Genomic DNA, 17,350 nt, shown 5'->3' on the forward strand with positions numbered 1-17,350 from the left:
TTTTTGGACCAAGCAGTTCTGGGAACTCCCTGAACTCCCCCCCCAAAACTGAGAACTACATACTTTCCTGTTTACATTCTCTCTGCCAATGTATGTCTGATGTGATGTATTGAAAGCCAGCCGGCGGTTGGTATAGCACTATCACTTTGGCTTTGACGAGTCAAAAACTTTCCTGGGTTTGTTTTTTACACAGCTAATGAAAATGGCAGTTGCTGGTGCTGCACTGGCTGTCTTCAACCAATCAACGTACACTTATGACATGTGGATCAGTCACCACACACTTACATCACTCATGGCTCCTCCTCTGCTGGGAGAGTACCTACTCTGAAATCAGAGCTAAAACAATACCTCAAAACACCCAATGTTACACCTTTATGATTGATGGCAGCCACAAAAAAATATATAAAGATTAAGCAAAAAATGTAGCCCAAATCCATAAATGAACTCATGCACCAAATAACACAAACATCCTTTTCTTCTTTGCGAATAAGACAAACTCACCGCTAGAGTTTTCTTCCCTCGCATGCCGGTTGCTTTTGCTTTCTTCCCGTGAGCGTCAGCGTCGGTCTGAGGAACAGGCATGGATGCGTCAGGATGTGGGGGCAGGGGTGGACTGTCCCTGAGAGGAGCTGGAAGAGGGTCCGGGGGCAGCGCCTGACTGGACCGGAGATCGTGTGGAGAGTTGGATGGCTCACTACACGACTCCTCCTCATCTGAGTCCAGAACTCCATCTGCTGTGGTGGACGGGCAGTCCTCCGTGCACATGGGGGCGTTTGACTCACTTGGTGATGTGTCCTTGGGGTTGTTGTTGTTGTTGCCGTGTTGATGCACAGCGAAGGCTCCCCTGGAAGGCTCGCTCGCACCTGAGCCGGAGTCAAGCTGTTTGAGGTGCTTGAACTCGCAGGGCGACACCAGACATAGATCCACGTCGTGAGCTGACACCTCAAAATGAAGCGTGGTAGGCGCTGGAGGCCGCCCCATCTCTGAGCCCTGCCCTAAAGATCTGGGAGGCTTCTTCAGTGGTAAAGACATCCCAGCAAAATGGCCTCCATTGGAGGTATGAACACTGTCATCCCCCTCTCTCTGGCTCACAGTGGTCGGCCCTTGCTCCAAGGACATGGACAGTGATTCATCGACTTCTGTGGACTGAGGAGAGCTCACCTCCGCTGGCATGGAGTGTGTCGTGGTGGTGGTGGTGGTGGTGAGAGAGGGAGAGGGGTCTGAAGATCCCTCTCTAAATGTACCCAAAGACAGGAAACTTAGTTGCCGCTCTCTGGGCTGTGTGTGGCTCTCTGGAGTGCTTTTGGGCTGCCCCTCGCTTTGCTTGGATGATCCATTTGGCTGGCTGACATCAGCGGAGTCCATGTTACCCATCTGGGCCTGTAACCTGCTCAGAGTGGCCCTGTTGCACCACACATCATCTGGGGACAGACAGTAAGGAGTGTGACCTGCGCTGTTGGGCCGTGAATCCGGGGAGGCAGGCTCTACGGTCTCCTCGTCTGGGCTGACGGGGGCCTGGTTCTCTGGAGAGGATCTCGAGGGAGGGCTGTTTCTCAAAGCCCCGTCCAGGAGAGTGTATTCCGTCGGGGTTAAGTCAAGCTGGACTGTGCGCTCACTCTTTGGCGCCTTGTTCAGGGGAGATGGAAATCCTACAACCTTTGCTGCTTTGGCAGCATTTCCAGGCTGGTCTACAGGTTCTTTTTGCAGCTCCACATTTGCTTTCTCTTCAGTCCAAGTCTTATCTTGCACTCCATTATCACCACTCTCTCCTCCCATTATCCCTGCACCACCTGCTGCATCTTCCTCGAGGGTATCAGCAGCTTCATTACACTTCTCCTCACTCATACCCCCAAGGCTCTTTTCATTGCTTGGCTCACTGCTGTTCAGCTTCCCTTTATCTGCTGTTTCCACCTGCGCCTCTCCTCTTTCACTTTCCTCCCGGAGCATGAGAAAATCGGCTGTCATATCCTCAGGGGTGGACATTTTGGAGCCGCAGGGGTTCTCTTCAGACTCTTTCTCTGGTTTTTGATTCTGCTGCTCTGCATCAAGACCCCCTGCCTCTGGGTTTTCTAACCCACTCCCAGCATCGGGTTTGGTAGACAGTTCAGTGTTTACCTTCTTACCATTATTCGCCTCCTTTCCTGATGTTTTTTTTGTTTTCTTCGTCCCTGTTTTCGAGTCATTTTTTGCTTCCTTTTTGAGCTTAGTTTTATTTTCAGTCTTTGGTTTGGAAGGGAGAACGTCCTTTTTACCCTGATCGTTCCTCATAACGCCGTTCTCCTCTTTGTTTCCAGCCTCCTTTTTCCCATCCTTCCCTCCTCCTTTCTTCGATGTATTCTTCTCTGACAATGCTGCTTTTTGCTTTACACCTGTCTCTTTGACTCTGGTTTTATCAACATCTCTTGTAGCGACTCCATTAAATATTTTTCCTTTTTCCCTAACCAGCACCTCTTTTCCGTCTTCTTTAACTCCCCGCTCCTTTCCATGTTTAGGTGTTGACTCCTTCCCTTGTGACCTGGCGCTGTCCTGGCTTTCTGTCCTCTTGGTCTTTTTCTCCTCACCCAGCCTCTCCATATCCCCTGTGGTCACTGTGGGTTTCTGGAGGAAGGCCAGCCCCTTCAGCTTCTCCAGCCCCTGCAGTAGCTTTGCCTGTGGGGTAATGCCAGGGAACAGCACCCTGACCACCTTCTCCTGGGGACACGCTGGGTGCCACACGAGCAGGGCAGCAACTGATGCCAGCGCATTGAGAGGGAGAGTTTGGGATTTGGATGCTGAGGACACTGCATCAGGCCAATTTTGCATGAATGTGTGGTACTCTTGGTTGTTCTTGCCAGGGTTGAGGATGTATAAATCCAGCTGCCCCACTCCCATCTTCTGGAACAGGGTTAGCGGCTCAATAGGGACCCCTTGAGGTCGAAACATTGGCTGTGGTCGGATGTCTAACTTCTTTAACAGCTGTAGGGTTAGGGCCGCCTGGTGTGTGCTCTTCAGTACATTGTCCACACCTGACATGAGAAGAATTATAACGTTACTTGATATCAATCACTCATATTAGAAATTATTTCAGGAGGTTTTAAAGGAACAGTGTGTACAATTTAAGTGAATGTTGTGACATCTAGTGGTGAGGATTGCAGATTGCAACCAGATGAAAATTTTCCTGGTTAGAATTCAGTGTTCATAGGTCAGGAGTCGTTAAAACAAGAGCTGAATTATCCGCAGAGGTTTCTTCCTCTCCAAAACAAATGGACTCTGTGATTTTAACTGGTTAAACACATTAAATAAAGCATTTCACATGGAAAAATCTGTATAATTCTGATGCTCTTGACACGGAGGGGCTGTTAACTACGGTGGCTGACGCAAAATTGCAAATGCCCCTACCTAGAGCCATGGTTTGGTTTGTCTGTTACGAGCTCTGTAGAAACATGAGTATAGGAATCTCCATAAACAAGGCCCCATTCCCTGTGTAGATATTAACGGCTTATTCTAAGGCTGCTTTCAGACCTAGAGTTGTCTTGATTTGGTCCGAATCAGGGACTAATTTTGATACAAAGCTGCATTATTGCCTAGAGTTGGTTCGTGTTCTCACAGCAGCATTTACAAGCGGACCAGATGAAATGCCTTGCCCGAGAAAGCTGCTCTTGATTGGTCAGAATTTCCATGCAGGAAAAATCCAGGAAGTAAACCAAACGTTGAAGAAGAGTACACTTGCAAGATAAATGTGACACTTTCTAATGTCACAATGGAGGGACAACTACGCAGGTTGATTTTAGCGCTGCTCATCGTGGACTATATTGCTGTCATTGTTCATTTTAGTCAAACCATACAGTTTGAAAACGAGGCGCGGCTCCAACTAGAAAACAATGTTTTGATGCATTGGATGTGCTGAATGTGCATATTAAGGCAGTACAGGAGGAGGTGCACATTAATAATCCTCCAGGACTGTAACATGCTCATGTTTAACCCAAACAATGTGTCATGTGACTGCAGTTGGTTCAGATCATGGTCGGAACACGTTCTCACCACAAACGAACCGCACCAGAGTTTGTAACCAGACTGAGACCCCCTCTTCAAGAAGGTCTCGGTTCGGTTGTTTTGGTGCGCACCCGAGTGTGATTGCTGTGTTCACACCTGCCCAAATGAACCACACTTAGGGGGCAAACGAACTTGAGTTTGATTAAACCGAACCAAACAGCACCCAAACGTAACAAAAACACAATTCTTATTTTCAGGTGATTATACCCTAAAGAAAATGTAATTTTTGTCTTTGTCCTGTATTTCCCCGTAAATCCTTCACACTGAACCTACAATGCATCACTTACAAGGCTGTTCCTCCACCTGCAACCTGTTGGGGGCATTAAAGAACACAACTCCAAGCTCTGGGGAGATGAGCCTCTTAGATGAGTCATCTGTTCAGATAAAAGAAGAGAAAAACACAAACAAAAACGACATTTGAACATGAAACAGTTAAAGAGGACTAAAGGGAAACCTCAGTGTCCTAACAACACTTCTTTATTATTTCATCTTCCAGCAGGGAGAGCAGCAACATCACCACCCTGTTTCTTGAAAGAGGGATCCCTCCTTTGTTGTTTTCTTTTTGAACCAAGCGTCTAAAGATAAATGCTGAACAGATTCAAAAGCCCTTTGAGCCTAATTTGTGTTTCTGGGCTGTATGAATAAAAGTGACTTCTTACCTTTGATATCAGAGCTCAGCTCCAATTCAGCCACCTTCCTCTCCAGGAATACGTTGACCCCGGGGAGGTTCTCCGTCCCAATGTGCGTCAACAAAACTGCATCTACTCGGTCGAGGTGGCGGACCAGCTTCCAGAAACAGGCCTGAGAGTCCGAGCCGCCATCCACCAGCACAGTGAACCCGTTGACGGCGAAAAAGGCACAGTCACCGCGGCCGGCAGGGAACACATAGCAGCAGGGGCGGGACAGCTTGAGAAAACCAACAGTGGTGGGGGGAGGCAGGAGGTCGAAAGGAGATGAAGGGGAAAGGGTGCCAGAGATGAGGGAGGTGAATTCCCCCAGGGCCTCCATGGCAGGCAGCACCTCTGGGGGGTTGATGTGCAGCGTGAAAGGACCCTGCAGAGGCTGGTTTCCCAAGAGGGTATTCCTCCACTGGCCGATGTTGGGACAGCTGAGGGTCAGGCTGAGTTTGGAGGAGGAGGCAGAGCTCTCTTGATCTATGAACTAAAGAGAGAGCATTTTCTTTTATAGCATTGAATGTTCAGCTACATTTTAGAGCAGAGGCCAACTGATAAATTAGCCAGACTGATAGTACCAGGCAAAATTATCTTACCACAGATATACAGTCGGCTGATAAGAAACAAGACATTGCGGTACTAAGATGTGGTTATGGTACGTTAGAAAGTGTCTGTATTGCATAGTTTGTCCGATAGACAGCAATGTTTCTCGTACAAGTCCCAATCACAATTATTCAATAACCAAATTGAGGGAATCCTCAATAAAAAATAGCTTATGTTATGTAAAAAAAAAAAAAGAAGAAAAAGTACAGAATATGTCTAAAAATCCAGTAGTAGTAGGTCTTCATGTTGATGACACATTCATGTCATCTTATCCTTTGTTATCTTTAGTTAAATACTAGTTAGCAGCAGCTCTAAAATAACCCTTAACTTATGGATTTCATGCGCCAGCTATAGTAGCATCTGAACATTTATTTGCGGAGAGATAAAAGTCAGAGAGAGACCTTGTCGTACCTGGCCTGTTATTTCTTTCAGTTGGTGTGGTGAGAGCAGTCCTTTGTGAAACAGCAGGTCACCGCTGTATTCCACGCTCTGACCGGCCAAGATCAACAGCTTATGTGCCGATTCCCTGGACAGCAGAGCAAACACCTGGCCAGGCCACAGAGAGATGGTAATATGTTTTTATTTTGCAGTGTCACATTATTCCATAATTAAATGTGTGAATGAAAAAGTAAAAGAGGAGAGAAAAAGACAAAAAGCCCTAGCATCACTGTATCATCATGACACCTCAAGGAGCCAGGGCTTCTCCCCTCACCTCTGTATGAGCCTGTTCCTGAAATGGACTGATCAGCACCTGAGTGTCCAACACTCTGGTACTGTAGCGCAGACACTTCTGCCCTGAGGACGCAGAGAGAAAAACAGAGTAGAAAGAGGAGGACAGACAGGCAGACAGCCAAGGGGAAGCAACAAGAGCTGGGGAAGGTCGGAGCTGAGGGAGTCTGGAAACAAGCTGAGGGATCTGAGCGGGGAGAGAGAGGCCGGAGGCAAATAGGAGGGGAGCTCGGAGAAGTCGATGAGAAAGTGAACTGGGATAACCGGGCGGGTGATTGACTCCCTCAGCGAAAAAAAGAGGAAGGAAGAAGAGTGGAACAGCTGAGTCGGAGGGACTGTCTGAGGATGAAATGCCAAGTTAACTCAGTCTGCAGCGAATATCCAGTCTGAGGGGAACTGGATCAACGTTTGAGGATGCAGAGGCGGACACAGCCAACTGGAACATAATGACCCAAATAAGAACAAAAGTTTCTTTGTCTGTAGGTCAAGTTAGAGATGAATATGATGACCATTCCTGGCTGGCTATTGTGCTGAATTACAGGGCATGCACAAGTTCAATGCATAAATACGATTTGTGAAATAGTTTTGTTTTCTTGCTGAGGCTTAGGTGAGAAGGTCAATTCCTCCCTCATGTCTGTACGCTGAATTTGAAGCTACAGCCAGCAGCCGGTTAGCTTAGCTTAGCATAAAGACTGGAAACAGGGGGAAACAGCAGGCCTGGTTCTGTCCAAAGGTAACAATATCTGTCTACCAGCCTCTAAATGCATATTTAAAACTGACGGGCAGTTATGTGGACTGTTCTTGTCACCCTGAAGTTGTTAAGGAACCAGTGACGAAAGTGCAGTTTTTCAGTTATGGTACAAATTGAATAAGACATAACATGTTAATTATTCCAGTTTAAGGGTGCTGGTCAGGTTAGCTCTCTCCCGTTTCTTTATGCTAAGCTAAGGTAACAAGTTGCTTGCTCTAGTTTTAGTTACCATAAAGGTATCAACCTTCTTGTCTCGTAGCAAGAAAGCAAATAAGCATATTTCCCAAACCCTCCATCTCTTACAAAATGTCAGATCCCACCATTTTACAAAACACTGACATCCAAGATTACATGTAAGCTCTGCCAGGGATTCACGTACTGCCGCTTCGTCACATCCCTCAGCGTGTGATATTGACGCCAAAGTCAGCCTTTGGCGTGTTTATGAGAAGGACCACGCTTTCATCCAACTCCAGTGTAAACCATCCGAGGTAATACTTGATGCTGAGAGCAACTGATGTAGTATAAAGAGCAAGAAAGTCTGCGTAGGGCGGGAGGGAGTGGAAGTGGATGGGTAAAACAAAACCAGACTTTCAACCAGGACATCACAGTTCGTGACCTTTGGGAAACCAAAAGTCTATGTAGTTTTAACACTGACGCCGATCACATGACATATTCACGTTACGTTATATTACAACTGTGCTTATTTCAACCCAAAACATGATCTTATTTCTCAAAGTAACCATCTTGTTTTGTTGCCTAAACCTAAGCGCAACCTTTGACAACATTAACTGTGTGCTGCCTTTGCGTCACTATGAGATGCCAAGGGGTGTGACAATGCATTGTTAATGACGACAACGGGTTGGCTCTGTACATAGTTAAAAGATAATTCACTAATATTTATCACATGCTAGTGCTGTCACAATACTGGACAACACATTCTCACTCTGACCTCGTCACATATTGACATTTGGTCATGGACTTTCCATGTCTAGATACGACGTGCAAGGTACCCTGGGTGCTTTGGTTGTTGATGTTCTGCTGCGCCGTGTCAAGTTCTGCCTGTTACATACATTGTCTTTCTTAAAATACTTAGGGAATTATGCATTTACATACTGTCTCTTTCAAAATAAAGGGACTTCCTTGACGTTTTTTTTTTCTTCAAGAACAAAAAAACACGACAGGGTTTGAGGCGAACACCGCTCTCCTTGGTGAAGGTCGGTGTGTGTTGGACCCATCCAGCACCCCTACCGCCCTCCCTAGTCGAACATTCGCCATCTTAACTTTCATTCTTGTCCTGCCACGTTTTCCCCTGACGCCGCCCAGCGCCATTAAACTATAAAGGCGACTGGCCACGTATCATGCCGACGTTAAAAGAAGCCTTTATTTGTCACTGTCTGACGCCACAAGTCGCTGCCCAAGCGTCGGATTTCGACGACTTCAGAGTGAGACTGGGTTCTACTGGAATTTCTTTGTTACAGTATCTTGAAAAATATTGATATTTGATACCATTTTCAATATCACAGGAAAAATTGACATTGAGGGCATTTAATAAAAGATAAACATAACAAGGCTGTAACATGACAATGACGGCTTTTCGTGGTGATCAGCAGAGAATTGAAGAATGATTGCTGTGAACATTACCAATAAGACAGAGCGAGAAATCGCAGCTGGTACTGGTTTATTGATACTGTGGAAAACAAGTACTGAGACTGTTTCAAATATTCAGAATCAATATGTATCGATAAATCTGTCTTTGACAACACTATCACATGTGGGCAACCTCTCTGGCTGCCATTTTGTCCTCCCTAACAAAGAGATGTGTCTCTTCCTGTCTGTGTTAATCACTTCACAGCTCAGCTGTAACACGACTGTCTGACTCTGCTGTTTGTCTGCCTTTTACCGTTTTCCCTGCTCGTCCTTGGCTCTGCACACTGAGAGCCTGTTAACACACACAGAAAGAGAGGTGGCACCGCTTGGCTGCAGAGCCCCATTGTTTTCTGTCCAAAGGGCCCACCCATATTTAACAATCACCCTACTGCTCCTCCACTTTCCTTCCTTCCTTCCTCGTTGACCCGAGACCAGCCAAACTGGCGGGTTACCATGGGGACGGGGCTCTCTGTGCGATAAAGGGTCAAATTAACACACTGTTACTTACCTGCACCCTTAAAAGAAGCCGTGTGATGGGAGAGAAATTCTTGGAGATGAAGGTTCAGGTTACAGGATTTTAAGTCGACGTCCCATGACCGAATACCTGGAGACATAAGAGACATGTCGTCACACGGGGCAACAATTTGTCATAAACACAAAGTGTCCAAATATTAACAGAACAAACAAAAATAAATGATAAACTTGGAATGTGAAAATTGAATTATAGTAGGTATAACTCATTCTACATATAGGCCAGCACAAGAATTTGTTTCAGGGACTGAAATCTGAAAAAATTTTGGTTTGTTAGATATGATTAAGACCAGAAGTCTATTGTCGTCAACCAGAGCTGCTATGATCAGTCAATTTATCGATGAGTCAGTTGACAGAAAATTATTGGCAACTATTCTGATAATCAAGTAACTGTTAATTAATTTTTTCAAGCAAAAAAGTCAAACATTTCCTGGTTTCATCTTAAATGTGAGATATTGAGGCTTTTCTTTATCATACATCATTATAAACTGAACAACTTTGGATTTTGCAAGTGTAAGTACAAGCTCTGTTAGAGCTACAGACTATTGGAGCTCAGTACCATGTAAGATGGTTTTAAATTTAAGATGAAATCATGGCTCAAATCAACCCAATCATGTACCGATCACACATTAACTCAAACACTTGATCTAACATTATAAAATCTTGTTATATCTTAATGTTGTAGCTTTAATGTTGTTGATGTTGTTGTTGCTGCCATTGTGTCATGAATATGTTGTATTTTGTAATTGTGTGGGGGTTTTTTTGTTTTTTTGTTTTTTTTATCTAATAGTGTCTTTTAGCAGACGTTATTCTCTGTTTCCCGCCTGGGGACTACAGATGATATTAGCTTAAAGCTAACTCTGGTGTGGCTAAGTAGCTGTGCACTGTCCCTGTTAAATAAAATAAAATGAAATAAGATAAAATAAAATAAAATGAAATGAAAAAATAAATAAAATAACATAAAAATAAAATAACATAAAATGAAATGAAATATAAAACAAAATAAAATTAAAAAAAAATAAAATAACAACATTTAAATTAAATTAAATTAAATATGATATGCCCAAATGGACCAGAGTATTTACTGGTGTTTAAGTGTACTACAGAGACTAGATAGTAGTCATAGTCAAAATTCTGTCAAAATTCAAAGATATGGTTATTTTGGCTCTAAATCTTTTCAACGTTTAGGGGCTAAAACTTGTTATTTAAACAAAACAGCAAGGGGAGAGTTGGGTGAATGTATTTTAATAAAAATGTACCACTAACTAAACAATTATAAGTGACTTAAAGTAGAATTATGTATAAGCTTTGTAAGAGTAGAATTCATGGCAGAGCTGTTGCTTTAGATTGCATTAGATTGTTCCAGTGTAATTAAGTGGACAGTGAGGGTGTGACACAGCCAAGGGCGTAGGTTTCGTTTCAACATTTGGGGGGACATATATGAACCGAGGAGGTTGGGGGTCTGTTACTGGAAAAACTGAGCATCACACACATAATTTCCTGCATTCTGGTCATTTTTTTTTGCAGTTTATGGTGTTTAATTTTGTCAAAATAAAAGTCCTCTATTATTACTTTTTATTGGGGGGAGACAAATGTTCTAAATATTGAAGGAGATGTGTCCCCTGCACCAATCTCCAATTATGGACACAACATATAAGAAAGAAAACACATGATGGTTTTTACTTCCTCTTAAGATTAATTTCAAAACACAAACATTGATAAAAAAAAATGCAAAGTCACACAGCTGAAACAGGGCTGTTTAACATATCTCATGATAAGCTGACATTTTCGAGGCACATGGTTTCCACCAGACTGATGAAATCTTTACAGGCCCAAAGAAAACGATAAATACATCTCTGTCCTCTGTATCTGTGCTCGTGTTTCCGTTTCTCTCCTCTTATCTATCTCACAGCCATGCGATGTTTTACATAAATTGCCTGCATTCAAATGTCCTGCAGCTGTACTCCCAGTGAAAGACAGGCTGTACTGTGTGCCATGTACTGTCTACTACCTGCAGTCTGCACAGTTACAGTGCTGCTACAGTGGGAACACACAAAGGTTAAAGGCACGTTGTTTACAAGTGGCTGTGTGTTGACTGAATATCCGCCCTGCAACATTTACCCAAAGCTTCTCCTTACGTAACCATACAGTGAGGCGAAAGACAAACCACCCGCTCCAGACTGCTTTTAATTATACTGTGCCCACAGGGCTGAGATGATGCTGATGGTGGAGTATCGCCAGATGACGCATCCTCGGTCAGTAGGGTGGATAAAATTACATAAACACTGCAATGGGGGTCAGTGTAGCATCCTCGCTGGTGATTTTAGGCGATGAAAACTTGCGTCTGTTTTATTTATCCAAATGTATATTAAGAAAAGCAAAGCGACATACAGCAGGCTGCAAGAGGCGTTGACGCAAACGTACCTCGTTCAATCTCCCTGCTGATGTGTCCCGTCTGTCTGAGGTGAGCGGTCCGTCCTATAATGATGAGCAGGGAGTATTTGTGGAGGCACAAGTCGGGGTTTGCGGTCGCAGCGCGTCTCGGCTCCTCCTGGACCTCCCTCTCCGGCACCCGGCTGGACGCCATGTTGGAAACTTGCACTTGGATGTGATGTCATTGAAAAAGCCTGACAGCGCCTTTTATTACAGTGAGATGACAGCTGGTGTGCTGGAATGCAGCCTTGTGCATTAGTGGATGTGTAGGAAGAGGATGCATTATTGATGACACGTGGCAAATGGATTTTTCTTTATTGTGCCTTAAGTGTTTTAGTGCTGTATTTAAATCAGAAGCAACTGGCCAACAAGTGATGTTTGTGGAAAGTGAGGTGGTGCAACTCAAATTTATCTATAAAACAACTCATGTTGACCAAAGTGATGCACAGGAGGAATAAAATGCTAAAAACACATGAGAGGCAACATGACTGGAGGAAAGGATGCTGTTCCACAGTTTGGGGTCAGACACTTGCTGTGAGCTTGAGTCTGGAGTGTAGGACAGCCAGGAGCCCCAAGTCAGCTGACCTGAGGGACCTGGGCATAGGGGGTTAGGAGGTCTGCGATGTAGGATGGGGTCAGACCATCTTGGATAACAGGGGGTTAGGAGGTCTGCAGTGTAGGATGGGGTCAGACCATCCTGGACAATACTGGATAAAACCCTTTAATGATATGTATCACTATATTATGTTGTATAATTTTGAGGGACCTTGGCGTAGAATAGGGGGTTAGGAGGTCTGCGATGTAGGATGGGGTCAGACCATCCTGGATAATAATGGATAAAACCCTTTAATGATATGTATCACTATATTATGTTGTATAATTTTGAGGGACCTGGGTGTAGAATAGGGGGTTAAGAGGTCAATGATGTAGGATGGGGCCAGACCATCCTGGATAACAGGGGGTTAGGTGGTCTGCAATGTAGGATGGGGTCAGACCATCCTGGATAATACCGGATAAAACCCCTTAATCATATGTATCATTATATAATGTTGTGTAACTTTGAGTGACCTTGGCGTAGAAATGGAAGTTAGGAGGTCTGCGATGTAGGATGGGGCCAGACCATCTTGGATAACAGGGGGTTAGGAGGTCTGCGATGTAGGATGGGGTCAGACTATCCTGGATAATACTGGATCAAACCTCTTAATTATATGTATCATTATATTATGTTGTATAATTTTGAGGGACCTTGGTGAAGAATAGGGGGTTAGGAGGTTTGTGATGTAGAATGGGGCCAGGCCAACCTGGACAAGATTGGATAAAACCCTTTAATGATATGTATCACTATATTATGTTGTATAATTTTGAAGGACCTGGGCGTAGAACAGGGGGATTGGAGGTTTGCGATGTAGGATGGGGCCAGACCATCCTGGATAATACTGGATAACACCCCTTAATTCTAAGTATCATTATATTATGTTGTATAATTTTGAGGGACCTTGGTGAAGAATAGGGGGTTAGGAGGTTTGTAATGTAGGATGGGATCAGACCATCCTGGATAATACTGGATAAAACCCCTTATTTATATGTATCATCGTATTATGTTGTATAATTTTGAGGGACCTGGGTGTAGAATTGGGGGGTTAGGAGGTTTGCGATGTAGGATGGGATCAGACCATCCTGGATAATACTGGATAAAACCCCTTAATGATATGTATCATTATATTATGTTGTATAATTTTGAGTGACCTTGGCGTAGAAATGGAGGTTAGGAGGTTTGCGATGTAGGATGGGTGCAGACCATCCTGGATAATACTGGATTAAACCCCTTAATTGTATGTATCATTATATTATGTTGTGTAATTTTGAGGGACCTGGGCGTAGAATAGGGGGTTAAGAGGTCGCGATGTAGGATGGGGTCAGACCATCCTGGACAATACTGGCTAAAACCCCTTGATTATATGTATTATTATATTATTTTATATGATTTTGAGGGACCTGCACATAGAATAGGGGGTTAGGTAGTCTGTGATGTAGGATGGGGTCAGACCATCCTGGATAATACTGGATAAAACCCCTTAATTATATGTATCATTGTATTATGTTGTATAATTTAAGGGACTTGAGTGTAGAATAGGTGGATTGGAGGTCTGCGATGTAGGATGGGGTCAGACCATCCTGGCTAATACTGGATCAAACCTCTAATAGTGCAACAGACACACAGACACTTGAATATAAGTTGTTAATTTATTGACCTCCTTATCTTACAAAAGAGTTTTGAACCTGGTGCTATAGATAGCTTCACTATCTCCCCCCCATAACAGGAACAACAACAAACAAAACCCAAGAGGAAAAATTATTTAGGACAAAACTTGCATTCAGAGTCTTTCACAAGATGCCACAGCCCCACACAAATAACTTCCCTGGCGGACAAATAAGAAGATACAGATGCACACAGACATTAAAATCTATTATTCTAACATCTTCCGGTCCACGTTTATAAAAGAAAAGCGTCCTTTATTAATCACATGTTACATTTATTTTTTTGTCACACAGAGGATAACAGTAGATTTTGTGACTCCAAAGCCCTGAACTCTCTCTTTCTTGTTTTTTCTTTCTTCTCTTTTTCTTCACAAACATTTGAGGACATAAAAGTTACAGGCAGTTCCCCGGGGACAGCTGCATAGCGTGCCAATACGCGCGCCTTTACGCACGGCGCACGGCTCCCCTGCGTCACACTGGAACGATAAAACAACATAAATTAATCTTGATATAGGTTGTACAGTTTTTTTAATCAAAGACAGTGTCAGTAGTAAAGTACAGGTCAGGAATATAGTTGGACATGTACGCGTATGCTCAGATTTTAACAGAGGAAAGGCTCATTTAAATACTCCGAAAGGCGAGAAATCTCATCTCCAAAAAAGTCAGCACATTTCCAGATGTTATAGATTTAGACAACATCACAAAAATAGAGACTTTAGCTGATAAAAACGATGCTTTAAAAGAATTTAAATACATACCGAAGGCAGCCATCCAAGCTTTTTCTCTGAGGGCATCTCTTTGCTCCGCAGCTTCTCCAGAACTTCTTGCAACGCGTCGATCTGCCGAGAATAAAATACCAGAAAGTTAAATATTGATCAAGTAAATTTTGGTATTAAAACTTGACATGATTTGTCCATTTTTTTGTGGAGACTAATTAAAGTTAAACATGAGAGTCACTTCCCCTAACTAATACATTTTAAATTATCGTTCAAAGCACACCCCTGATATATCTCTCACCAGGTCCTTCTCCTGTTGGGTTTTCAGCGGGAAATCCAACGAGCGCGTCTCCAGTGAGGAGTCCTCTGCGCGAGCGAGCCACAGGTAGGCGTAGCAGCAGGTGACCGCGAGGAGGAGAGCCCGAGCGCTGACCATGGTGCTGACACACGAACACGGACGAGTCCTTCTCTTCGGCGGGTGGATAAAAGTGGTGCTTCTGCGGAGGCGGGTGTTTGGAGGTCCTCTGCACAGAGAGGAGCCCCCTCTTTATAGACGCTTTACAGCTCCCGTTGACATCAGCCAGCCTCTGAAATATTCATGGAACATTGTGACACGGGTCACACTGCTCAGCACCTTTGTATCTGTGGAGGAAATCAAAGACGGTGAAAGGTGGATTCACATTTCATAAAACATATTTGGTGGCTGAGTGGGGATCAAACTTGTATCATCCAGTCTAATGTCCAATCTTAATCTATGGCCTGTTGTATGCAGTTAAACATACTTGTGACTCATTCATGAGTCATTTTGATGTGTCACAACTCACCACACACACAACATAAAACTATCACTGAGCAAAAAGTGAACTGTCAAATCCAATGAGACAGGACGCTGCCTGGTTTTAATCTAAAATATAATATCATACTCTCAGCTCCTGTAAACATAAACCCTTTCCCCTCCATGTGTTGCTGCTAATCGATTCTGCCTCACGCCTCTGCTCTCATCGTGTCAACTCTGTTCAATAAAGCTGCAGTCAGACCTCAGGTTAACCCACATTGACACCAATCTGTAATCAGGATCCAATTTCCTTTTGTAGGAATAACCTTAACCACCCCCAAATGTGTGTGTGTGTGTGGGCGTGTGTGTGTCAGTGACCCCATGTCACTGACAATTCACATTACCCCTGAGAGGCCATTCCTCCACCATCACGTTGATCACGATCTCCTCCACTGTCTCCTAAAGAGACAAGGCTGAGGCAGGAATGAGGAGCTGTGGTCAATATATATAAAGCCTGTGACTCATTCAGGTTCAATAAATGCAATAGAAAAGTGTATGTTTTAAAAGTCTGGTTTTAGAGTGTTTGGCACAATATTGAACTTAATATGTCATCTTTTTATTTTCATTTATTTGACTCACGACCATGTCACATGGTGTGGCTAAAGTACAGCCAGTGTTACTTAAACAGAGGAAGGACATTCTTCAAAAAAGCACCTAGTTTACAAATGACTTTTGGCTTATCTGATTGTAATAACAAAATTAATTTAAACTTTTTCTGTAAGTCATTAAGCTCACATTTGCACTTTCAATCAAAATATGATGCTCATCTCCCACGTGATTATCACCACAGAGGTCGCAGATCCTCTGGTTTCTGTCCAGCCCTTTATATCTTCCAGTAACTTCAGGAATTCTGATGTTATTTACTCTAACATTACAAATAGCCTGTATCATTTCAACATATTCATACACTTTCAAATAAATGAATATTCTGAAATGTGTGTATTAGTGTGACTTTCAGCACAAATATCCCAAATAAAAGTGTTTGAAAATATGCACAAGGCATACATATTTCCATTCAATAGTAGTAGCCATTAAAAACGACACATTGAATTGCCATATTTCACTCCATGTACATGTGATGTTGGTTTAATGAAGTGTTTCAGAATATGCAGATACAACCTTAGCTGCTGGAACTTTGCTGTAAGTTATTAATTGTTTAAAATGCTCAGTTATTGACATGATCAGTGAAAATACAGTAATTTACATGGACATATGGAATGAATAAAGATTACTAAAATATACTTTTGTCTTATTTAACACGAGTATATGCATATATATGCATGTATTTTCTCTTGTTTGTACATATATAATATTGAAACTGCCATATTAATATTTGTTTTAATGGACCACAGAAAGAGTCGCTGTTGAGCTGGTGGGAATCAAAATAATTAAACAATTAACAAACATAGACTTTGAGTTTCCGTGTGATTCTTTTCCTCTTAGATTACATCCCAAAGAGTCTGTATTTTAATATTCCATTGCTTTCCACAGCCACTCATAGAGGAATATTAGGCCATGGGGTGGTAGTATGGTCAACAGTGTTGGGAAGGTTACTTTAAAATGTGAGAAGTTACACATTACTAGTTACCCTGTCAAAATGTAATACATTATGCAGCTATTGATTACTTCATCAAAACATGAGTGGGTTTATATTTCAATAAGTCAAGAGTTTCTTGCTCAACTAACCTACAAAATATTTGAATATAGATGGATTTGTGGTAGTAGGCATAAATTTGCTTTTTGGCTTAAATACAGGTTTTCAGGCCTTTGTTTATCAGAGTTGCCAAAGGTATGTTTCAGTTGAATCTTTTTAAAGAAATGGATTAAATCCATCTTCACCTCGTAAGAGTTTCTCATACATGTAGGGACAAAACTTTAGCTCTGATGACAGTCAATTAGGCCGAAAGCTCAACAAGAAAGTGAAACACTGCATATACCTTTTTCTACCAGTTTGTATTTACTGATGTGTCCAGCACCTTGCCAAGACCAAGCTGAGTGGAGTGGTGGTTGTTCTGCATCAGTTACTACATAAAAAAAATGTGAGTTATTACATTTGATTACCTTTTTTTTAACATATCTTTTAAACATGGGAATAAATCTGAAAAATGTCTGGACGTACGTCATGCTAAAAGACAGCATT

The 17,350-nt window shown here is 42.9% G+C and overlaps 2 protein-coding genes and 1 long non-coding RNA gene across 4 annotated transcripts in view; 1 reads left to right on the forward strand and 2 right to left on the reverse strand.

Annotated features, from left to right (window-relative positions):
• Nucleotides 1–13,434, reverse strand: part of LOC126400534 (microtubule-associated protein 1S-like) — a 33,355-nt gene extending 19,921 nt beyond the window's left edge. Inside the window, exons 1-8 of the mRNA XM_050061296.1 lie at nucleotides 13,147–13,434; nucleotides 11,392–12,468; nucleotides 8,945–9,040; nucleotides 6,022–6,104; nucleotides 5,721–5,855; nucleotides 4,692–5,193; nucleotides 4,320–4,406; nucleotides 502–3,005 (exon numbers count right to left, since the gene is read on the reverse strand). Of these exons, the coding sequence (XP_049917253.1) occupies nucleotides 502–3,005; nucleotides 4,320–4,406; nucleotides 4,692–5,193; nucleotides 5,721–5,855; nucleotides 6,022–6,104; nucleotides 8,945–9,040; nucleotides 11,392–11,554 (3,570 nt within the window). The 5' untranslated portion in view covers nucleotides 11,555–12,468; nucleotides 13,147–13,434. The remainder of the gene's footprint in view (nucleotides 1–501; nucleotides 3,006–4,319; nucleotides 4,407–4,691; nucleotides 5,194–5,720; nucleotides 5,856–6,021; nucleotides 6,105–8,944; nucleotides 9,041–11,391; nucleotides 12,469–13,146) is intronic.
• The window catches only part of LOC126400538 (uncharacterized), a 15,305-nt gene extending 479 nt beyond the window's left edge, over nucleotides 1–14,826 (forward strand). Inside the window, exons 2-3 of the long non-coding RNA XR_007570986.1 lie at nucleotides 5,742–5,877; nucleotides 14,704–14,826. This is a non-coding gene — a long non-coding RNA (uncharacterized LOC126400538). The remainder of the gene's footprint in view (nucleotides 1–5,741; nucleotides 5,878–14,703) is intronic.
• Nucleotides 13,453–16,595, reverse strand: LOC126400536 (cocaine- and amphetamine-regulated transcript protein-like). Of its 2 annotated transcripts, XM_050061302.1 has the most exons (4): nucleotides 15,200–16,595; nucleotides 14,677–15,017; nucleotides 14,418–14,498; nucleotides 13,453–14,135 (listed from the first exon to the last, which is right to left on the reverse strand). In XM_050061302.1, the coding sequence occupies exons 2-4, from the start codon at nucleotides 14,809–14,811 to the stop codon at nucleotides 14,028–14,030; spliced, it is 324 nt and encodes a 107-aa protein (XP_049917259.1). In that variant the 5' UTR covers nucleotides 14,812–15,017; nucleotides 15,200–16,595; the 3' UTR covers nucleotides 13,453–14,027. The 2 variants fall into 2 exon arrangements, with proteins under 2 accessions (XP_049917259.1, XP_049917258.1); XM_050061301.1 differs by having other exon boundaries at nucleotides 14,677–16,595.
• Between the last annotated feature and the right edge of the window lie 755 nt (nucleotides 16,596–17,350).

The sequence above is a fragment of the Epinephelus moara genome, chromosome 14, assembly GCF_006386435.1.
Source record: "Epinephelus moara isolate mb chromosome 14, YSFRI_EMoa_1.0, whole genome shotgun sequence".
Classification (NCBI taxonomy): Eukaryota; Metazoa; Chordata; class Actinopteri; order Perciformes; family Serranidae; genus Epinephelus; species Epinephelus moara.

What these genes read in the sequence shown, in the direction of transcription:
- LOC126400536 (XM_050061302.1), bottom strand. Translation starts at nt 14,811, where the DNA reads ATGGTCAGCGCTCGGGCTCTCCTCCTCGCGGTCACCTGCTGCTACGCC. An exon ending in CCCAACAGGAGAAGGACCTG is followed by an intron (nt 14,499 to 14,676) that starts GTGAGAGATATA and finishes TATTCTCGGCAG; the next exon opens with ATCGACGCGTTGCAAGAAGT. An exon ending in AGCTTGGATGGCTGCCTTCG is followed by an intron (nt 14,136 to 14,417) that starts GTATGTATTTAA and finishes TTATCGTTCCAG; the next exon opens with TGTGACGCAGGGGAGCCGTG.